Source organism: Anguilla anguilla, chromosome 11 (assembly GCF_013347855.1).
Source record: "Anguilla anguilla isolate fAngAng1 chromosome 11, fAngAng1.pri, whole genome shotgun sequence".
Taxonomy (NCBI): Eukaryota; Metazoa; Chordata; class Actinopteri; order Anguilliformes; family Anguillidae; genus Anguilla; species Anguilla anguilla.
The window spans coordinates 34,884,343-34,905,493 of record NC_049211.1 but is presented as its reverse complement, the minus strand read 5'-3'; the positions used below and the strand labels follow the sequence as shown (position 1 = coordinate 34,905,493).

Sequence of the window (21,151 nt, the reverse complement as noted above, 5' to 3'; positions counted from 1 at the left end):
AACTATTTACTGCTCTTTATATTATTTTTTTCAATATTTATAACCCTTCATTTCATTATTTTTGAAAGCATCTTAGCTGTACAGCATTTTTTTTTACAGATGCCTAAGGCTTTTGCACAGCACTGTACATGCTGGGGGGTTTAAAGACACTGAGAGCCTCCAGAACTGGACATCCTGTTCACATCACTCACACGTCCTGTTGACATCACTCACACGCCCTGTTCACATCACTCACACGTCCTGTTCACATCACTCACACGTCCCAGTCACACTGGCGGCTGACTGGTTTAGCATGACCGAAAGCTAACGCTCCGAGGAATTCATCCTGAAATACAGATTTCAGTCCCCATTCCAGATCTTTCTCCTTCTGTCTGTGGAAGTGAATCTTTTGAAAACAGATCCAAATAATTCCTTGTGTTAATTTACTTCTCTCTGTGTCTTGCTGGTGCTTGCACACACGGGGTTGGAGTCGGTGTGGTTGAACAGTTGAAGCGAATCTTGTCTGGGGGCAAGCGTGAAGCGTGAAATAAAGAGGACTAGCGTATGTGCGGAAGGATGAGAAGCAGTCCAGTAGGCGTGCTCTGGGATTCCCACGCAGGTGAGCAGGAAGTGAGGTCACTGACACCCAAAGGCCATGGGGCCTGAACACGGAGCCTTGCCTGGTGACGCGTCGTTTGCTTGTGCTTTGAATCCTTCGAATGTTCAGCAATTTCTTTAACGCAATACATCAGCTTTGCCAAACAAAAAAACAAAAAAAAACAATATGGCGACAGATAGCCACCAAATGGCAATCCACATCAGTCAGAGAAAACATCTATTGCTTTTGTTTTGTTAAATTGTTTCTGTGCTTTTCATTTGTAAGTATAGTCGTGCCTGTTCTTCTGTTTTGAGAGTCTTTTTGGCAGGCTCTCCCTGTTGTTGGTTCAGTTTTGAATTCAAAAGTCTTAATATGATTTTTTTTTTAAACATAGAAATCCATCTGCGAAAAGGCACAGACACACACAAGATTCTTGTGAAGACAAGTGCAAGGATCCATTCACCTTCAGGACAGCAGCCGATTCCGACTCCCCTTCGCCACGAGAAACGGCTGCTGAGCTAACCATTCGGCTACCAAGGGGAGTTAGGACACCCCTCTCCTGGAGTTGGCGCGGCTCAGGCTGGCGGTGCTGCTCTTGCGGCGCAGACCAGGCGTGAGGAGGGCGGGGGGGGCGTCGCTGGGGCAGCCGTGCTGCAGCAGGATGTCGGCGCACTCCTGGCTGCCCGACTGTCGCGCCAGGGCGAGGGCGGTCTGGCCCAGGGAGTCCCGCCCCCTCACATCGCTCCCGTACTGCCCAGGGGAAGAGGAGGAGAGAGGAGTGAGGGACAGGGGGAAGAGGAGGAGAGAGGATTGAGGGACAGGGGGAAGAGGGAGGAGAGAGGAGTGAGGGACAGGGGGGGGAAGGGAGAGACGAGGGCGGTGGAAGAAGGAGAGGGTGGCGGTGTAATGTTTCAAATTTCAGGTTGGGAAACTGCCGTTTTCACTTCAGCAAGGTACTAAACCTCAACTGCTTCAGTGAATGTCCAGCTGTTTAAAGGCATACTGTGCAGGATTTTATTAGCCTTGGTCCTATGTTTACAATCAAAGTAGCTGGCTGGATAGCTAGAGTTAATGTTTTCTACAGGTCCAACAGAAAACACGGAAACTCTGTGTCACATTTAAACCTGTATTATGCATTTTAGGAGTCACTCAGGACAAGAGCTAAATGTCGAAATGTGATGCAGTGTTGCCATATAATACCGTAACACAACCGTAATACTGCCAGCTGAGATAAATGATGTACTGTCTCTGTTCTTTGGGTTTTATAAGTGAAATTCGGTTGAGCGTAACCGAGTGTAACTGCCAGTGACAAAGGCCCAAGAAGCCGGTCGAGTTGCGGTCGGGTCAGGTCGAAAGGGCGGCTCACCCAGACCAGCAGCTGGGTCATGACCACGTCGCCGAGCTGGCAGGCGGCGTGCAGGGCGGTGCGGACGTGGCGGGGGCTGGCGGCGGTGGTGGGCGTGGTGGGCGTGACGGGCGTGGCGGGGGCGTTGATCTCCTCCTTGGTGCTGTGGGCCAGCAGGAGGAGGAGGGCGGGCAGGTCCCTCTGGGTCACCGCCGAGAGCAGCCGGGTGGCCGCGCTCCCCATCGCCGCCGGCAACGGCGCCACAAACAGCTTCTGCTCGTACTTGGCCCGGATCCAGGACTCCCGCTCCTCTCTGCGAGACAGGAGCACCAACACTCCGCACTTATCTGCCAGACTTTATTATATTACATTTATTTGGCAGACGCTTTTACCCAAAGCGAACTGCAATAAGTGCAAAAGAACCTTCGACGGTATTCTCAATTTTCCCTGAGACTGCACTCCTGAAATTGTCCAAGTGGGTGCAGAAAATTAACTTGTTACTCAGGCAAAGCAGTAAAGGGAAATTAGAAGTTCAAACTGGGCTGTGCTACTTCATAAAAAGCATTATTTCTCATACAATATTTGTTATTGCAAAGAAATGTCATTTCTGAAAATTGGCATCAATCTTTTCAATTGAAACATCGGACATGTGTTTTAACGTGATTAATGTGTTATCACTATATCGCGGGCTAAATGAACATTTAGTAAATGTAATAACACTTCCAGCTATCGTATATAGAGAGCAGGTCCCAGGACCCACTTTTTTATCCTCCCTATTGTAATGCTATGTCCACTGGCACCTCATCACCCCCCACACCCCCCACCCCCTCGAGCCGGCCCTCACCGCGAGGCGTCAGGCCGGGGCTTCTGGTGGCCCAGGGTGCGGCTCTCCCACACGTTGTTGGCGGTGTGGTTGCCGATGGCGCTGAGGACCAGGGTGAGCTCGCGCGGCCAGTCGTCCAGGTCCAGCGAGCGCACGCGCGACAGGTGGGTGCCCAGGTTACGGTGGATCCCCGAGCACTCGATGCAGATCAGCGCCCCCAGGTTCAGGCTGGCCCACGTCGGGTCTGGGGGGGAAGGGGGGAGGCAGCACGCCCTGGGACTGAGTGGGAGGCTACAACCCAGGAAGGTCTCCAAAAATCCTTACCATGACACACAGACACACACACACACACACACAAACAAACACATGCACGCACACACACACACACACACACACACACAGACAAACGCACGCACGCACACGCACGCACACAAACATGCATGCACACACACACATACACACACACACACAGACAAATGCACGCACGCACATGCACGCACACAAACAAACACGCACGCACACATACATACACACACACACACACACACACAAACAACCAAACACACACACATGCAGACGGACACATGTACACATGGACGCACGCACGCGCACACGCATGTTCACACGCACACACACACACAGAGTTACTGAAAAGGGACAGAGAGAAACTCACTGGGTGCTCCGCAGTCCACACACTGGCCGTTGCCCCTGGCATTACGGATTGCCTGTACGGCTACCGCTTCACTCTGGCTGTTCCTCCGCGCCTGGAAACACACACACACACACACACACACACACACACATTAGCTCGGACTGAAACAGTGGTGTTGTACGTATAGGGAGATTCTTGCTTCCAGGTTCTCCTGCAGTAGGCCGCACTGAAGCCTGGGACTCGCCTTGTTTCTGCTGCTCTCGCAGGACTGCAGGCTGGCCAGGATCTGGCTCTCGATGGCCTGGACCCAGGCATCCCGGTCCTCCATGCTCTGTGCCTCAAAGTGCCACATCTGGCCCGAGCTGGACACCATAATGAAGTCTGCGTTCTCCTCCTCTGCAGAGAGGCACAGTGAGTTTTACACAGGAGCCGCTTCTGTTTCGGCTTCTGATCAGAAACACAGGGTTACCCCCCTGATGGAAAACCTGCCATTGTGTCACATGCATCTCAAACGCACACACTTATACACACACACACGCACATGCTCTCTCACTCACTCGCATGCACGCACGCACACACACACAAAATCTGTGTCCAATAACGTAGCAGTTAGGTATCAGAGAATGTCAAAGGGATCTCAGACAGGCTGTCAGACAGATAGACGCATGGTTAGATACGCTGTCTCACAAAAGACAGACAGGCAGCCAGGCAGGCAGACAGACAGGCATACAGACTGACTGACAGACAGACAGACAGACAATAAACAACGGGACAGCCGCATGCTCCGCCCTCCCTGGTCCTGTTACCTGTCTTGTAAATGTTTCTCAAACTACCAAAGTTTTTCAATTTCCACATTTTGCGCTTGGCTGCGGAGCACGAGGTTAGCCATAGTCCCAGGCAGGCGGAAGGACAGAGAGAGGAAGAGAGAGACGGATGAAGAGGTAATCACACAGAGAGAGGGAGAGGGAAATAAATATCAGGCAGAATAAAGCACAGCTGTTCCTTCGGTACCCTTGAGGAACAAGTGGAAGAAGAAGAAGAAGCATCATTAAAACATGCTAAGGGCTCCTTCAATATGAGTTAATCCCTTCGTGCTTTTCTTTTGTATCTGTGTCTAACATTCTCATGGGACACCTTTATCATGATTCACACTTTTTTATGATTCTTTTTCTACAAAGCGGCTCCGTCGTATTTCAGAGCAATCATTGCCGCCACCTCTGCTATCGATTTGGGAGCGTGCAGAAAAGTTCACGCCCCCCCTCCTCAAATGCACATGATGGGAACCGCTATCGCCAACTGTGTGTTTTCCAGCGACTCACAGCCACGGGCCAGATTCAATATCAGACCCGTTCAGGCACAAGAACCGTGACATAACAGGATGAACCACCCTCATGCGGAATCATTACCATTCACACAATCTACACCGCAGTTTAAACACAAACTGTTCTCTTAGTCGTGTTAAAAAGTATTCCTTGTTTTCCACTTTCTTTTCCTCACTGAATATTCTCAACACTATTGCTCCTCCTGCTGGACGTTCTATACGCACTGTCGGGCTTCCCTATTTTGCTCCGCCTCTCGACTGACCTATCTCAGCTCCGATTGGCAGCCTGCTCCCATGTCTCTAATTGGAATGAGACACTCACCCTCTGCCTGCCCAAGTGCGGAATCTCCTTTCTGACTCATGCTCTTCTTCCTCCTGTGCTTCTTCCTCTCGGCTGCCGGGGAGGAGGGGGCGCGGTCTCTGGCGGCAGGGCTGGCCGTCGCCTCGGCAGCGGTGTCTGACGGACAGACGTGGTCGTGAGGTCGTGGAACCAATCGTTTCATCAGTTCAGCGTCAAATGCGTTGCTCAGTAAAAGCCTTACTGGACCTTGTGAAGATTAAGGCCTCTTCACCGTAAGTTTTATTAATGATTGAAATGAAATGATTCAAATGACATTAGGGAACAAGTCTTCTCTTTAACAATTTCAGTCAACCTTAAATTACCTTAATAGTCTCAGAATCTGTGAGTCATTAAGGCCAGATGCCACCTGCTGATGATTGTAATTCACATGAGCCATATGAGCGGAATAAGGGAGGCCATTTTGTAAAGTAGAGTTGGGGACGGCTGCCCCAGCGAGTAGAGTTCCCTTCTGTGAAAAACATGCAGTTTCCCCCTTCGTATTTTTAAAAAATAATACCCCCTATCTCATGCTTTTAAATCACCCTGTAAGGCAAAGCTTTGTCACAGTCCTGAAAAGGAACTGCAGTGAACTTTCTGACCATGGCAACAGCCTGGGAACCAAGAGGAAAAAATCTCACAAGCCCTTCACACATGACCGATAAAGTTGTAAGTAATTCAACCAATCAGTAACCGGTAAAGCACCATTTAAGCGGCTGACGTACCCATGCTCACAGCCTTATTGGACAGCGTGGAGGGACAGCGCTTCAGCACCTTGTCCGCCCGCGGGGACGGGCCGGACCCGCCCCCCTCGTCCACCGTCAGGAGGGCAGTGGGAGAAGAAACAGGAACTGAGGAACAGGCCAGAGAGGACGAGTCAGTTTCACCAGAGACAATCTGAGCAGGGACTGGTCTGGCGCTAGCGGTGCTAGCATTAGCCATAACGCTCGGAGAAATTAGCGGTAGCAACAGTTAGCAAATCTTCCATTCGTTGTGAATGGCCGCGCTACGGATTGTGGACAGTTTTGCTACAAAGGAGTGCTCAGCCTGTTACCAGCTGGAAAAAAAAATGGAGGTCAACTGGGAACTTAATTAAGGGTGCTACTTAAACCATGATAACAATGATTAGAAATCTTTTTTCCTTTATGCATGAAAAAAACATCTGCCTTGATGTAATGTGAATCATGAGGTGTGACAGCTAATATTTATCCAGCTAAAAAAAGCAGTTTTGAAATGATGTTCCCTTTTCAGCGCTGAAACATTTTCTACAACAGAAGACCGCAACACACAATATCTCATTTTATTGGAGTAAGGACCCAAGTTGTTGTAAAATGCTAAGCTAGCACAACCGAATGACGTTATCCATCGCATCTGCGCCTGTTGCCCTTATCTCCTCACTATCAAGGTATCCGGTTTTACAGGAGTGCCAACGCGCCACACCAAATCTAACTCCCTTACGAGTGACAATGTGCTTATAATCGCCTGGAATCGCCTGGAATGTAACAGTGGGGATGTACTCTTTTTTGGAAGCTGGCTCGCGGTCTCCAGCGTTCGGGCTGTCGGGGCGACAGGCCACGCCCCCACTCACCCGCAGCGGCCCCCTCGGGCCCGGGGGGCGTGTCCTTGACCACGCCGTTGAGGCCGGGCGACGGGGTGGCGGAAATGACGGCGCGGGGCGGGCGCTTCCCCGGCACCTTCACCGTCACCCGCAACAGATCCATCTCCTTTCCGTGGACGTTCTGCATGTAGTCCTGTCAAAGGTCAAAGGTCAAAGGTCAAAGGCTGCTGTTCACAGCATTGCCACGTTCAGCCCTCCTTGCCCAAGAGGCTGGTGTTCTAATTCCCCAGAGTCTTAAATTTGCATAACAAAATGACACTGAAACAGTGCCCCTGGCATGCAGACAGGAAGCCACCAATCATGGGGGTGGATTCATAAAATATGCAGTACCAGCACTGAACACTGGGGGGAGGTGAAGCTATGTCACTGAAACTGATGTGTCAATATGCAGATGACTTTACTTGACAAGTGTGTGCCTTTTAAAGGGATAGCCTACCTTCTTAGCGTTTTTTTTTTTTTGGTTTTCAGTTTTAGTGTGTGTTCTTTATTGCCCCAGACAATTTTTGTGTGAGATAAAGCATATTTTAGATTGCTACAGAAGTTTCTGACAAATGCTGGTATAGAAACATTTGGGTATTTGTGATCAAAAGTAAGGAAATGTACTTAAAGTAACTCAAAAGTAGCTAGCAAATTGACGTTACACCTCCAGAGGGTGTATGTGTGTGTGTTACCTAATTATTCTTCAAAAAATGAAGTTTAATCTTATTTGTACTTTTTATATTTTGTACTGCAAGCTATAAAGAGGGAAACTTACCTTTATAATTGTGAATAAACACAATACAATTATTCTGGTCATATGGTAAATGGTAAATGGACTGCATTTATATAGCGCTTTTATCCAAAGCGCTTTACAATTGATGCCTCTCATTCGCCAGAGCAGTTAGGGGTTAGGGGTTAGGTGTCTTGCTCAAGGACACTTCGACATGCCCAGGGTGGGGTTTGAACCGGCAACCCTCCGACTGCCAGACAATCGGTCTTACCTCCTGAGCTATGTCGCCCCTGAACTGCCTCTGGAAATGTAGCATCACTGCACAGGCTGCTTTGGAGTTATTTGAAGTGTATTTTCTTGCTTTAGCCCACGATCCCCAGTCCAGCCATCATACAGCTAGTCGGTCACCAGTATCTAAAATATCCTTCATCACCACAGAAACTGTCATGGCCAATACACTGAGAAATAACTCCGAAAGTGAACTGTCCTTAGAAACCGGTCTCGTTTCGTGGTTGAGGGCTCGACTCACGTTGACGCTGGTGTGGTAGGCCAGCATCCCGTTACTGGCCAGCGTGACGTACTTCTTCTTCCACTCCTTATTGAGTGAGCTCCCACTCCGCTTCCATAGAAAGCCCTGAGACAGACAGGCAGACAGACAAGCAGGCAGACAGGTAGGCAGGCAGACAGACAGACAGGCAGACAAACAGGCAGGCAGACAGACAGACAGACAGAGACAGACAGGCAGACAGACAGACAGACAGACAGACAGGCAGGCAGGCAGACAGACAGACAGACAGGCAGGCAGACAGACAGACAGGCAGGCAGACAGACAGGCAGACAGACAGACAGGCAGGCAGGCAGACAGACAGGCAGGCAGGCAGACAGACAGACAGGCAGACAGGCAGACAGACAGACAGGTAGACAGGCAGGCAGACAGACAGACAGACAGGCAGACAGACAGACAGGTAGACAGGCAGGCAGACAGACAGGCAGGCAGACAGACAGACAGACAGGCAGACAGGCAGACAGACAGACAGACAGACAGGTAGACAGGCAGGCAGACAGACAGACAAACAGACAGGCAGACAGACAGACAGACAGACAGACATACAGACAGACAGGCAGACAGACAGACAGACAGACAGAGAGACAGGCAGACAGACATACAGACAGACAGACAGACAGACAGACAGACAGACAGGCAGGCAGACAGACAGATGGGGTCAAGGAGAGGGAGTCAGTGATATACACCAGGTCCATATCTGAAGCTGGCACAGCACACAGCACCCTGTTTGTCAGGATTCAACATTTCACAGTTTTCCTTCTTCTATACATATTTTTACTCTTTTAAAAATTTAAAAAATATGTATACACTCTGTCCTCACGAGTTTGGAATGCCCAACCATAGTTATCCGTGCTGTCATTGTCACAACCTCTGAGATTGGCCAATAGGCTCACAGGCGAACCTGTCACTGATCTAGAATGCATTAATACATGCAGAATGAAGGCATGCAGGAGCTCCAGTCAGAAGCCGTCAAAAATGTCCTGCTGGACGTGTGATCGAACAAGCTGATTGGTCAGCAGGGCCTGTCCCTCACTGACCTGTCTAATGGGGGTTCCCCTCCCGACGCTAGGGTCCGCCTTGCTGTCCGAAGCACGCTTCTCTGAGTCGCTACCCCGGCGGTTCTAAACGGGGCCAGAGAGAGAGAGAGAGAGAGAGAGAGAGAGAGACAGAGAGAGAGACAGAGAGAAGGGGGGATGGGAGAAAGGTAAATGTGAAGCTTCGGCAATACATTGCAGTATGTCAGTAAAGCATTCTGGATGGAATTAATTTGAACAGAGCGAGATTAAGGAAGTGCAGTAATTCAGTGCGTTACTGTTTATTTGCTGTTGCAACGTTAGCATTAGCATAGGAAATGCATGTGCATCTATAGTGGGTTGGTGGAGCTGAACAGGCAGCTGAGGCTGAGGACTGTGAGAGAGGAGGCGAGGGGCTGAGGAGCTGAGGAGCGGGTACTGACTGTGAAGAGGGAGGTGCGTCTCCGGGGCACGTTGCGCTGGGGCCCTGGGGTGGCGCTCCCGCCCGCGTCCCCCCCCGCCACCCCCCTCCCCATGTCCTTATGGCTGACCACCGGTGTGGAGGGGAGGGAGGACGAGTAGTCACTGCTCTGGGCCCCATTACTGGCCTGGGGGAGAGAGAAAGAGAGGGAGAGAGGGAGAGAGAGGAGAGAGGAAGAGGAAGAAGGGGGGTGAGAGAGAGACGGAGAGAAGGAGAGAGAGAGAAAGAGAGAGGGAGGGAAGGAGAGAGAGGGAGGTGAGAGAAAGAGAGAGAGAGAGGGAGAGAGGGAGAGAGAGAGGGAGGGAAGGAGAGAAAGGGGTGAGAGACAGTAGGGGAGAGAGAGAAAGAAGGAGAGAGGGAGGAAAGAGAGACAGTGTTGGAGAGAGACAGAGAGAGTGCGTCCGCAGGTTACACAGGAAATGAGGCGTCTTTCTTAACAGAGCGAATAGGAGCTGTGATAAGAAGCGGTGGCTGACATGGCTGACGTGGCATACTTTAGAGGTGAACACGCTTGTTTCCACTCTCCTAAAGCAGCTACGGAGGTTGCTATGAGTGTTGCAGTGTGAGGCTTTCCAAATTGGGGAGAAAATTGGGAGAAAAAAGCATATTAAAGTAGCCTGTGACCGAGAAAAGGGGGGGGGAGGGTGAGGCTAGAGTAGATAAGGGCCCGCATACAGACACCAGGCACAGATCTCTAAAGGACAGCATCATCAAGATAATGATGTGCACAGATGTCATACCCTTCTTACAGGAGACCACTGCTTTAGACCAGACCAGCCTGCGCGTGTGAGGCAGGTGCGTGCGGTCTGTAGCCACACCTGCGCCACGGTGAGGGAGCCCGGGAAGGGGACAGGAAGACTCACGTCTGAGGCGGCGCACGTCACTCACCTGTCCAGGGTAGGCTCCGGACACCGGGGTGGAGGCTCCTGAGTGGCTGGGGGAGCTGGGGAGGGATTTACAGGGGGCAGCAACAGACATATGCCTCTTCATTACTGCCACCCTCTGGGCAGCTGGGCAGAGAGAGAGAGGGTGGGAGGGAGGGAGGGAGAGAGAGAGAGACAGGGAGGGAGAGAGAGAGAGACAGAGGGAGGGAGAGAGAGAGAGAGGGAAGGAGGGAGGGAGGGAGAAAGAGAGAGACAGGGAGGGAGAGAGAGAGAGACAGAGGGAGGGAGAGAGAGAGAGAGGGAAGGAGGGAGGGAGAGAGATTTTGGGGTCTTTTCATTTTTTGTCTAAAGATGTAGTACTACATGAGTATCCTGCTAGTAGCAGTGTAGTAGTACAGGAGTATCCTGCTAGTAATACTACAGCGCTGTTACCCAGCAGTATGTGAGACTCACCCTCAGTGAAGACGCGCTCCACATTCAGCCCGTAGGTGGCGCAGGTCTCGTAGTACGAGCAGCGACGCACGTCTGAACACAGCTGGCGAGCGCGAGCGTCCTCGATCACCCGTGGGTTTGTGTTGCTGATCTTATCTGGAGCAGGAGACCGAGCAATGCTGAGAGCACATAATCATACACCTACACACACAGACCAACACACACGCACATACACCTACACACACAGACAAACACACACACATATACACACACACACACAGAAATAAACACACACACATACACATATGCATGGACACACAAACCTACAAACCCACACACACACACGCATGGACACACACACATACACACACACACACACTACACTTTACACTAGGTTGCTGTTTCTCCATAGCAGCGAGTTAGCTGTCTTTCATGCAGTGAAACTGGCAAATCTGCAACATCAAAATTTTTTTAGGATCTTATTTCTGTATTTCTGTTTAAATTTATGTGCATAAACTTCGGTATGTGGAAGTGGGAGTTTGAGCGTTACAGAACAATGACTGACACAGCCACATTTAAAAGGATGTGGTGCACTGGGGGGGGTGCTGTCCGTGTGACTGATCACGCAGAGATGGAGACGTGCTGGGCCTTGGGTTTTATCAGTCTTCCCTCCCTCTTTTCCACTACCCCTCTTTTTCTTTCCTTCCCCTCCCCTCACTTCCTCACCCCCCCCCCCCCCATCTCTCTCTCTCTCTCTCTCTCTCTGTCGTTCTCACCCTGGGTTCCAACCACGATCAGAGGAATCTCCGCGATATTGCGGTGCGCACAAAGATGGCTGTAGTTCTTGTAGACCTCCTGGAAGCTGGCCTCGTTCTCCAGGCTGAACACCAGGATAACTGCATCCACCCAGCTGCAGAACTGCAGAGAAGCAGAGGGGAGATGAAGGATGGAGGGGTGAGGGAGCAGAGGAAAAACAGAATATGCATCTCTGACAGACAGCAGCAGTCTTGGCGTGTTCCGCATAGCTAATAAAACTCATGAGCTCATGCAAGATGCATGTTGTTTCTGCAGCATGCATCACACATTAAATAAAACAAGAAAATCTTGTTGAAGAAAATAATGATCTTGCACATGGCCATAATTTATATATGAAACAGTATACTGATACAAGTTATTCTTTAAATATACGCTGGACATTGCATTTTGTAGAGCACTTGAGTCAGAACATACCACATCTATCACAGCCCTAGTTTATCACAAGACAGGATAGTTAAGGGCGATTAAGCAGGTATTAATTAGACAGACCAATCATAATGCATTTTGGGCAATCCAAAAAAAGATTATTGCGTAAAAGGAATGAGCTAGACTACAGAATTCCTACAGGGAAGAAGTATGGATGACGTTGCTTCAGTAACACACAGGAATATCCCCCTGCTACAGTGCACTTTACACAGTTATTTTACACAAGCCGCACAGTTTCCACAAAGTCAAAGTTGATAAACTTTAGCGGCCACTTCTAAATAAGATGTGCTGAAAATTCCCTCGGAGTTCTCAGTTGGCTTCTTAAATTTAGAATATTTATTTTATTACTCCATTTTAAGAGATAAGACTGTATGAGTTTGTTACAGTGTTAACCTGACACCTGATTCAGTTAATCTTCACTCTTAAGAATAAGGAATAGGGCTACTCAATAGACTCACATACTGGTAAATGCTAATGTATAACTGACACATTTTTGTGAAAGAATCCTAATTATAGCATAGATACAGTGATATGCAATAGTTTGGGCACCCCTGGTCAAATTGCTGGTATTGCGAAGTTAAAAGAGGTCAAAGGAACCTCTGTAGGGTGTTAGTTTACACACATCATATTTTTTTATTTCACGCACAACTAATTCTTATTCTCTGAATTAAACAGACTGAAAAAATTCAATAGTAAATGTGGCATGTGCAAGAATTTGGGCACTTTGTCAGTCAGTACTTAGTAACACCTCTGGCAGAAATCACAGCTTCTTGTAACGGCTAACAGACACTCTATTCTTGCTTTATGGTTTTTTTTCCCCACTCTTCCTTGCAGAAATCGTCTAGTTCAGAAATACTCTTCTTCTTATTTGCACTGCATGTTTGAGATCTCCCCGCAGATTTTCAATGAAAGTCAAATCTGGGGACAGCGAAGGCCATTCCAAAACCTTAATCTTTTGTTCTTTTAAGTCAGGGGCGCAGTGCAGTGTTTTTTTCCGAACAATTACCTAAGTTTTAGTTTTCTGACAGTTCTGTAAACTATTCTGGTTTACTATACAGAATACTATACTATGCTGGTTTACTATACAAATCTATACAGGACACACTTGCTGTCTGTGGCTGTAGCTGGTGTTTATACAAAGCTTCAATTTCTTCATTGACTGGGACATTAGCTTTTGCGTATCACTGTAAGAGTCAAAAGTCATGCACATTCCTTAATGAATCTGGGTGCAATTGTGCGTAATTAGTTAGAGACTCAGGACTCTGGATCAGAAAGAATGCCTGGCCCTCGCGATGGCAATGTACCATTTTATTGCTCTCTCTCAGAACAGGGAAAAAAACCTGTCTCTCTGTTCTGCTTTTTCTCCCTGTTTTCCTCTCTCCTAATGCAGTTTGTAGCTGATCCCTGCTCCTTCTCTCTCTCTCCCTCTCTCTTAGTCTCTTTCTCTCTCTCTCTCCCTCTCTCGTTCACACACACACACACACACACACCTGTGCATCTGGCAGCGTTGACTCCTCTCTGATCAGCAGCAGGTGACTCTGACCATCTGCTAGCACCTCCTTCTTATACCTGCCTCCTGAGGGAGAGTGTGAGACAAGCAGATGGGAAATCAGTGCTGTAACAGGTACAGAGATCAGTGCTGTAACAGGTGATTGACAGGTACAGAGATCAGTGCTGTAACAGGTGATTGACAGATTGAGGGTAAGTGTGTACCTTCTTGGTTCTCCAGGGGAAGGTAGGCCCCAGTGGTGAATTTGTGGACCAGAGCGGATTTTCCGCTGCGTCGGCTACCCAGAACCCCCTGTGTGGAGGTTCGGAAGAAAAGAGTGAGGTGGTACCCACTGCATGCAAACACACGCACATGAACAAACACACAAACACACACAGAGGGTGGGAGGTGTGTGTTTGTCCTACAGGCTCTGTGGTACACACACACTAACCTGCACACCTTTCCTCCCCCAGATGGGTGAGGGACACATTGTACACAGATGTACACAAACACAGTAAGGAGAGAACAGACTGACACAGACACAGTGAGGAGAGAACAGACTGGCACAGACACAGAAACAGTGAGGAGAGAACAGACAGACACAGACACAGTGAAGACTCAACAGACTGACACAGACACAGACACAGTGAGGAGAGAACAGACTGGCACAGACACAGAAACAGTGAGGAGAGAACAGACAGACACAGACACAGTGAGGAGGGAACAGACAGACACAGACACAGTGAGGAGAGGACAGACTGGCACAGACACAGAAACAGTGAGGAGAGAACAGACTGACACAGTCACAGACACAGTGAGGAGAGAACAGACAGACACAGACACAGACACCGGGAGGAGAGAACAGACTGACACAGACACAGACACCGGGAGGAGAGAACAGACTGACACAGACACAGACACAGTGAGGAGAGAACAGACTGACACAGTCACAGACACAGTGAGGAGAGAACAGACTGACACAGACACAGTGAGGAGAGAACAGACTGACACAGTCACAGACACAGTGAGGAGAGAACAGACAGACACAGACACAGTGAGGAGAGAACAGACTGACACAGTCACAGACACAGTGAGGAGAGAACAGACAGACACAGACACAGTGAGGAGAGAACAGACTGACACAGACACAGACACAGTGAGGAGAGAACAGACAGACACAGACACAGTGAGGAGAGAATAGACTGACACAGTCACAGACACAGTGAGGAGAGAACAGACTGACACAGCCACAGTGAGGACAGAACAGACTGACACAGACACAGACACAGTGAGGAGAGAACAGACAGACACAGACACAGTGAGGAGAGAATAGACTGACACAGTCACAGACACAGTGAGGAGAGAACAGACTGACACAGCCACAGTGAGGACAGAACAGATTGACACAGTCACAGACACAGTGAAGACAGAACAGACAGATACAGACACAGTGAGGACAGAACAGACTGACACAGACACAGACACAGTGAGGAGAGAGCAGACTGACACAGACACTGTGAGGAGAGAACAGACAGACACAGACACAGTGAGGAGAGAATAGACTGACACAGTCACAGACACAGTGAGGAGAGAACAGACTGACACAGACACAGTGAGGAGAGAATAGACTGACACAGTCACAGACACAGTGAGGAGAGAACAGACTGACACAGACACAGTGAGGAGAGAATAGACTGACACAGTCACAGACACAGTGAGGAGAGAACAGACTGGCACAGACACAGTGAGGACAGAACAGACAGACACAGCCTCTCACCAGATGCAGCTCCGGGACTGAGCGGCTCAGAGTCCACTCCTGACTGAGAGCGCAGGATGCTGAAGAAACAGAGAGGGGGTGTGGGGGAGTGTGGGGGAGTGTGGGGGAGAGGGGGAGGCAGAGATGGGAGGGAGAGAAATTAATTTAAAAAAGAGTGAGAAAAGAAAGATAAGAAAAGGAGAGGGAGAAAACAAAAAAAATAATGTCACATGACAGGTTAAAGAGACTCTGATCCCGACCGGGATTCTGCAGCAGTGAAGTGTTTGCTGATCCATTTCTCTTGCACAAAGGTCTCACAGATAATATTGAAACATTTAAGACACAGATAATTCAGAGTGGCACAAATTTAATACAGATGTGGTCAGAAAAAGACAGATATCCTGCTTACCCAAATTGTTGAGTTCTAATCCAAACAACAGGACTAGATCAAGGACATGGCCACGATGTTGCATTGATCCAGTAACCCATTACATTACATTACATTATAGGCATTTAGCTGACGCTCTTATCCAGAGCGACTTACAACAGTGTAACCAAACTCAGGATCAAGTCCACTTAAGTCCATTGAATAAAATGCAGATAAAAAGCCTTTACTATAGTAGCATACAGTAAGGAGAAACAAGATAGTCTGAACCAAAAATTTTTTTATTTTTTTTTATTTTTTTATTTATTTTTTTTTTTAATAGGGTCTCTGCACACAGAGTGGGTATGAGTCTCTATCTGTGCACACAGAGTGGGTATGAGTCTATCTCTGCACACAGAGTGGGTATGAGTCTCTATCTGTGCACACAGAGTGGGTATGAGTCTCTATCTGTGCACACAGAGCGGGTATGAGTCTCTATCTGTGCACACAGAGCGGGTATGAGTCTCTATCTGTGCACACAGAGCGGGTATGAGTCTCTATCTGTGCACACAGAGCGGGTATGAGTCTCTATCTGTGCACACAGAGCGGGTATGAGTCTCTATCTCTGCACACAGAGCAGGTATGAGTCTCTATCTCTGCACACAGAGCGGGTATGAGTCTCTATCTGTGCACACAGAGTGGGTATGAGTCTATCTCTGCACACAGAGTGGGTATGAGTCTCTATCTGTGCACACAGAGTGGGTATGAGTCTCTATCTCTGCACACAGAGCAGGTATGAGTCTCTATCTGTGCACACAGAGTGGGTATGAGTCTCTATCTGTGCACACAGAGAGGGTATGAGTCTCTATCTGTGCACACAGAGCGGGTATGAGTCTCTATCTGTGCACACAGAGCAGGTATGAGTCTCTATCTGTGCAGAGAGAGTGGGTATGAGTCTCTGCGAAGCTGGTATGGATATGAGCAGTGAGAGGCGGTCTTTGTGATTAATGGGGTCGCATGCACACCCACCATTGGGCATTTCCTCGGTTCAACAAAATCCATTCTTCCAGAGGGTAAGAGGGATACAGTGTCGGGACTGGGGGTGACTCAGAAGGGGCCTTTTTTTAGGGGTGTCTTCCTGTTCTCAGAACGCGCCCCCTCCCGCCGCACAGAGACAGTCTCCCCCCTGTGTCCGCATTCGTCTCCAAGTCAAAGGGCGTTTGATCGGGGCAGGCGCATCGGGACCTGGGCCAGCGCCGGGGGACAGAGCGACGCTTATACGCTCAGAACGCTCCCCTCCTGTATCCGGAACCTTCTGTATGGGGAGATACTGTGGGACTGACACCCCGACCCCCACCCCGTCTCGCCTCCCATACCAGCACCCCCCACCCCCCTTCCAGGCATTAATACCCACCGCCTCTCTACCCCAGCCATCTCTCTTTCTCTCTCTCCGCCTCTCCCTGCACCGTTGCCATGGTAACCCTTCCTCCTCCTCCGACTGCTCTATTCTCGTTCTGGCTCAGCAGGCGAGCGGAGAGACGGAATGGGCCAATCAGACATGCCACCGTAAGGGGAACCCCCCCCCCCCACCCCACCACCAGTCTGTCAAATACAAAGCACACACACACCACACACACATACCACACACACACACACATACACGCACGCGCACACACACACACATAAAAACTAACACACACGCAATAGAAACCGTCATTATTGCAGATGGTGGAAATTCCACGTCACCCAGACGGTATCGGTCAGTAAACCGTCTCACACCTGTCTGTCAGACGTATGTCTGTACATGTTCTCAGCTAGTAAGTGCACTGGTAGAAAGAGCATCGGTGATATCATCGTTACGTGTTTTCATACAAACAGTGGATCCCCTGCTTTCCTCTTAGATTAAATAACTCGGGCATTTAGCAGATACAGGTGTCCAGAGCACCTAATACAGATGACCTTTTTTTCCTTTGCATACAATCTGCACACAGACAGCACTGCATGCAGGAATCAATCTTGCAACCTCTGAGTTACAATGCCCCAGTTCCCTAACCACTACATTGCCTGAGTCTTCCATCCCTCAGTCTCTTCTCTGCTTTCTGCCTGAGTGGCATGCCTCCTTCAGTCATTCACATGACACTTATCCCTAACAAATTACCCAGCGCTCACACCGTTTCCAGATGGCAGTTTGTCACAGGCCGCGAGCCCCAGAAATGACATGAGAGCATTAACCCCTTTCCCATTTCTAAATGGATAACAGCACCGTGCGCTATGTGGTAGCGACTGTTCCACATGACCCCATCTGCTAAACAGAGCGGTGTCAGCTCATCTTCGATTCAGTCAATCCAGGAAATTACTACTGCTATTCAGTTAATATCCACGGAATGTTCCGGGCATTTTTTCAATTTAATCGCAATTTCCTCAATTGACTTCACTGGAGCGACATTGACTCAGTCTTTCAAACATGGCTGTGACTGGCCTGACCGCTACAGATGGACCAAACCACTACACACTGACCAAACCTCTACACATGAACCCAACCGCTACACATGAACACAACCGCTACACATGAACACAACCACTACACATACACATGGACCCAATCACTGAACCCAGACCAAACCCGTTACACATGGAGTCCGAACCTCTGAACATGGGCAAAACCGCTACACACATACATGGACCAAACCACTACACACATACATGGACCAAATCACTACACACATACATGGACCAAACCACTACACACATACATGGACCAAACCACTACACACATACATGGACCAAACTACTACACACATGCATGGACCAAATCACTACACACATACATGGACCAAACCACTACACACATACATGACCAAATCACTACATGCAGACCAAGCCTCTACACGGAGAGCTCAGTGCTGCTTCTACAGCAGGAGGGCTCTTCAGGAAGACACATCCTACTCCACTACAGCAACACCTCATTGAGACCGTGCGTTTGGTCTCAATGATTCAGTGACACAACTGGAGAAAGCCGTTTGGTTTCTAAGCAGCTTCCCAATCAAGAAGAAGACTGAATATAAAAACAGAATGTATTTTTAAACACTGTATTCATCTATCAATCTGTACAGCTGGTATTTTATGGAAGGAAACTGGGTCAGGTGCCTGTTCTCAAAAAGCATCTCGTTGTAAGAGAGCTGATCCAGAAGCGGCGTTGCCTTTTAGCGAACAACATGAATTCATTTTACTTTCATATTTATAAGGTAGTCCCATGACTATTTATAAGGTACCTCTAGGTTCAGTCGGCTTATTTAGACAACTTAAGTTCTGTTCAGTTCAGTTGTCTAAACAAGAACAAACTATTTTAATGTACAATAGGGTAGTTGACATGGGGTTATACCCTAATCCTCCAGACAAACAAGGAAACACTCACTGGCATTCCCTCTCCGGCGTAGTAGCTGCAAAAATAACAGCACAAATCAGAGAAAGAGACCTGGAGGATGAAGCCCATCTTATTGCCAGTTTGTTGGCAAATTGGCAGGCTTGGTTGTTGTACAAGTACAGGAATGGCTTTGGCCTTTGGTGACCTTTTGCTGACTGGCTATTAATCCGCTGCAAACCTTTCTGAGACCCCAACGAGGCCAGAGGAAGAAGGTAATAGACATCATTGTTCAAGGTGACGGTAACATGGGGATGGTCAGAGCCAATCAGATTGCCCGACGGTTATTTAACACCAGATGAGATGAAGCGCTGGGGCAGCAAAGCAATCGACATCACTTCAGCCAAAACGGCAATTTCACACACACATACACACATGCACACACACACACACACACACACACACACACAAACCCGCACACCCTGCAGCTACAGTTGCACTCTCAGTTTAATGCACTCTCTCATTGTTATCCTTGGAGGAGAGAAAGATGAGTAATTTGTGAGTAAATGAGAGGGAGAGGGCGCCAGGTGCTGATGGGGGTCAGGGGAGGTGATCTGGAGGTCTCTGGGATGGCAGATGAGATGAGAGGAGATGTGAGGAGGAGGACAGAGGGTGGAGTTTCTGGGGAGGGTCTTACCGTCCTCTTCACTGGACTCCCTCTGGATGGAGCCATAGGGGGACACAGAGGAGGCAGGGCTAGTCGGGATGGGGGTGCTCTTGGCAAAAATCCCGCTGATGAATTTGAGCATTTTGTGGTCCCGAGCTGACGCCCGCTGAGCCTGGCCCTGCAGCACGGTCGGGGCGGAGCCGGGGGCGGGGCAGGCCAGGCGCTCCGCCCCTCTGCGGAGGTCTTCGGACAGGACGTGCAGGTCGCTGTTGTCCAGGGTGCGGCTCTTGCCCTTCCGTGGGGGTTTGGGGACCAGGGTGAGGGGGGCGGGGAGTGAGGTGGACCCCGCCTTCAGTCTCTCAGTCCTGGGGCTGTCCCTTGTGGCTGCCCCACCTCTGCGCACCGCCCCGCCTCCCAGGACTTCTCTCTCCATGGCTCCTCCCACCGCCCCACGGACTTCTCTTTCCATGGCTCCTCCCACTGCCCCGCCTCCCAGGTGTTCTCTTTCCATGGCTCCTCCTACTGCCCCGCCTCCAAGGTGTTCTCTTTCCATGGCTCCTCCTACTGCCCCGCCTCCCAGGTATTCTCTTTCCATGGCTCCTCCCACTGCCCCGCCTCCCAGGTGTTCTCTTTCCATGGCTCCTCCCACTGCCCCGCCTCCCAGGTGTTCTCTTTCCATGGCTCCTCCCACCGCCCTGACTCGATCTTTTGCTCGGTCTCCATGGCGAAGGCCAGGCCTGCAGCTGCTCTCCGTCCACGGCAGCCAGGCGTGGCTCACGCCGGGGCTGGCGGGAGACCCCGGCTCCGCCCCGCCCGTGGCCACGCCCTCCCTGGCCTCCCTGAGCTCACGGCGGCTCACGGCGTCGCTGTGCGCCTTCATCAGGGCCGCCGGCCGCTGGCCGACCCGCACCGGGATGCTGCTCTTGGTCGGGGTGCGGGTCCCCGCGCAGGGCTCCTCCCCCTCTGCCCCGCCCTCGGCCACACCCCCTTCCCCGCTGCCCCTCGCGCGCTCCCTGGGGGCAGAAGGGGGCGGCGCTCTCTCGCGGGAGGGCGGGCGTTCCCGGGCCCGAGGGCGCTCGCAGACGGGGGTCCAGCCAGGGGGCGCTCTCTCCCCCCGCTCAGGTTTAACCCTCTCCCTCCCGGGCTCGCTCAAGCTGTCCTCCTCCTCCTCCTCCTCCTCTCCCTCCTCCAGCTCCGTCTCCTCTTCCTCTTCGTCGGTAAACGGCTGCTCCTCGTCCCACGGGACCGCGCCCGGGGCGTCCCCGGACCACGCCGCCGCCGCCGCCGCCCTCCCCAGCTGGCCCCCATCCCCCCCCACCGCCTCCACCTTCACCAGGGTGAGGGAGATGAGGTAGGTGGTGCGGCGCTGCAGCGTTCCGGATCGGCTCATGGGCTCAGGACTCGGGGCGCACACCATAGACGTTACGGCCGGTCGGCGCGGCGACGGGCGGTCACCCGGCAGCCCATGGCCCTGTGAGCGGGCGATCCGGGCTCCAGACTGGGCCAAAAACTGCT

At 50.4% G+C, this 21,151-nt stretch overlaps 1 protein-coding gene across 6 annotated transcripts in view; it reads right to left on the bottom strand.

Moving 5' to 3' along the window:
* LOC118208605 (arf-GAP with GTPase, ANK repeat and PH domain-containing protein 2-like) overlaps nucleotides 1-21,151 on the bottom strand; it is a 31,925-nt gene continuing 10,774 nt past the window's right edge. Inside the window, exons 1-20 of one of the 6 annotated variants that reach the window (XM_035383444.1) lie at nucleotides 20,111-21,151; nucleotides 19,667-20,074; nucleotides 15,266-15,324; nucleotides 13,713-13,800; nucleotides 13,490-13,575; nucleotides 11,534-11,675; nucleotides 10,779-10,913; nucleotides 10,330-10,451; nucleotides 9,404-9,568; nucleotides 8,985-9,068; nucleotides 7,912-8,016; nucleotides 6,644-6,806; nucleotides 5,781-5,906; nucleotides 5,041-5,175; nucleotides 4,204-4,263; nucleotides 3,642-3,793; nucleotides 3,419-3,509; nucleotides 2,767-2,989; nucleotides 1,944-2,235; nucleotides 1-1,327 (exon numbers count right to left, since the gene is read on the bottom strand). The exon at nucleotides 20,111-21,151 is cut by the window's right edge and continues 1,035 nt beyond it. In XM_035383444.1, the coding sequence (XP_035239335.1) occupies nucleotides 1,121-1,327; nucleotides 1,944-2,235; nucleotides 2,767-2,989; nucleotides 3,419-3,509; nucleotides 3,642-3,793; nucleotides 4,204-4,263; nucleotides 5,041-5,175; nucleotides 5,781-5,906; nucleotides 6,644-6,806; nucleotides 7,912-8,016; nucleotides 8,985-9,068; nucleotides 9,404-9,568; nucleotides 10,330-10,451; nucleotides 10,779-10,913; nucleotides 11,534-11,675; nucleotides 13,490-13,575; nucleotides 13,713-13,800; nucleotides 15,266-15,324; nucleotides 19,667-20,074; nucleotides 20,111-21,053 (3,786 nt within the window). In that variant the 5' untranslated portion in view covers nucleotides 21,054-21,151 and the 3' untranslated portion in view covers nucleotides 1-1,120. Of the gene's footprint in view, nucleotides 1,328-1,943; nucleotides 2,236-2,766; nucleotides 2,990-3,418; nucleotides 3,510-3,641; nucleotides 3,794-4,203; nucleotides 4,264-5,040; nucleotides 5,176-5,780; nucleotides 5,907-6,643; nucleotides 6,807-7,911; nucleotides 8,017-8,984; nucleotides 9,069-9,403; nucleotides 9,569-10,329; nucleotides 10,452-10,778; nucleotides 10,914-11,533; nucleotides 11,676-13,489; nucleotides 13,576-13,712; nucleotides 13,801-15,265; nucleotides 15,325-19,666 lie in introns of all 6 variants that reach the window. The other 5 variants (XM_035383445.1, XM_035383443.1, XM_035383447.1 and 2 more) reach the window with 5 other exon arrangements.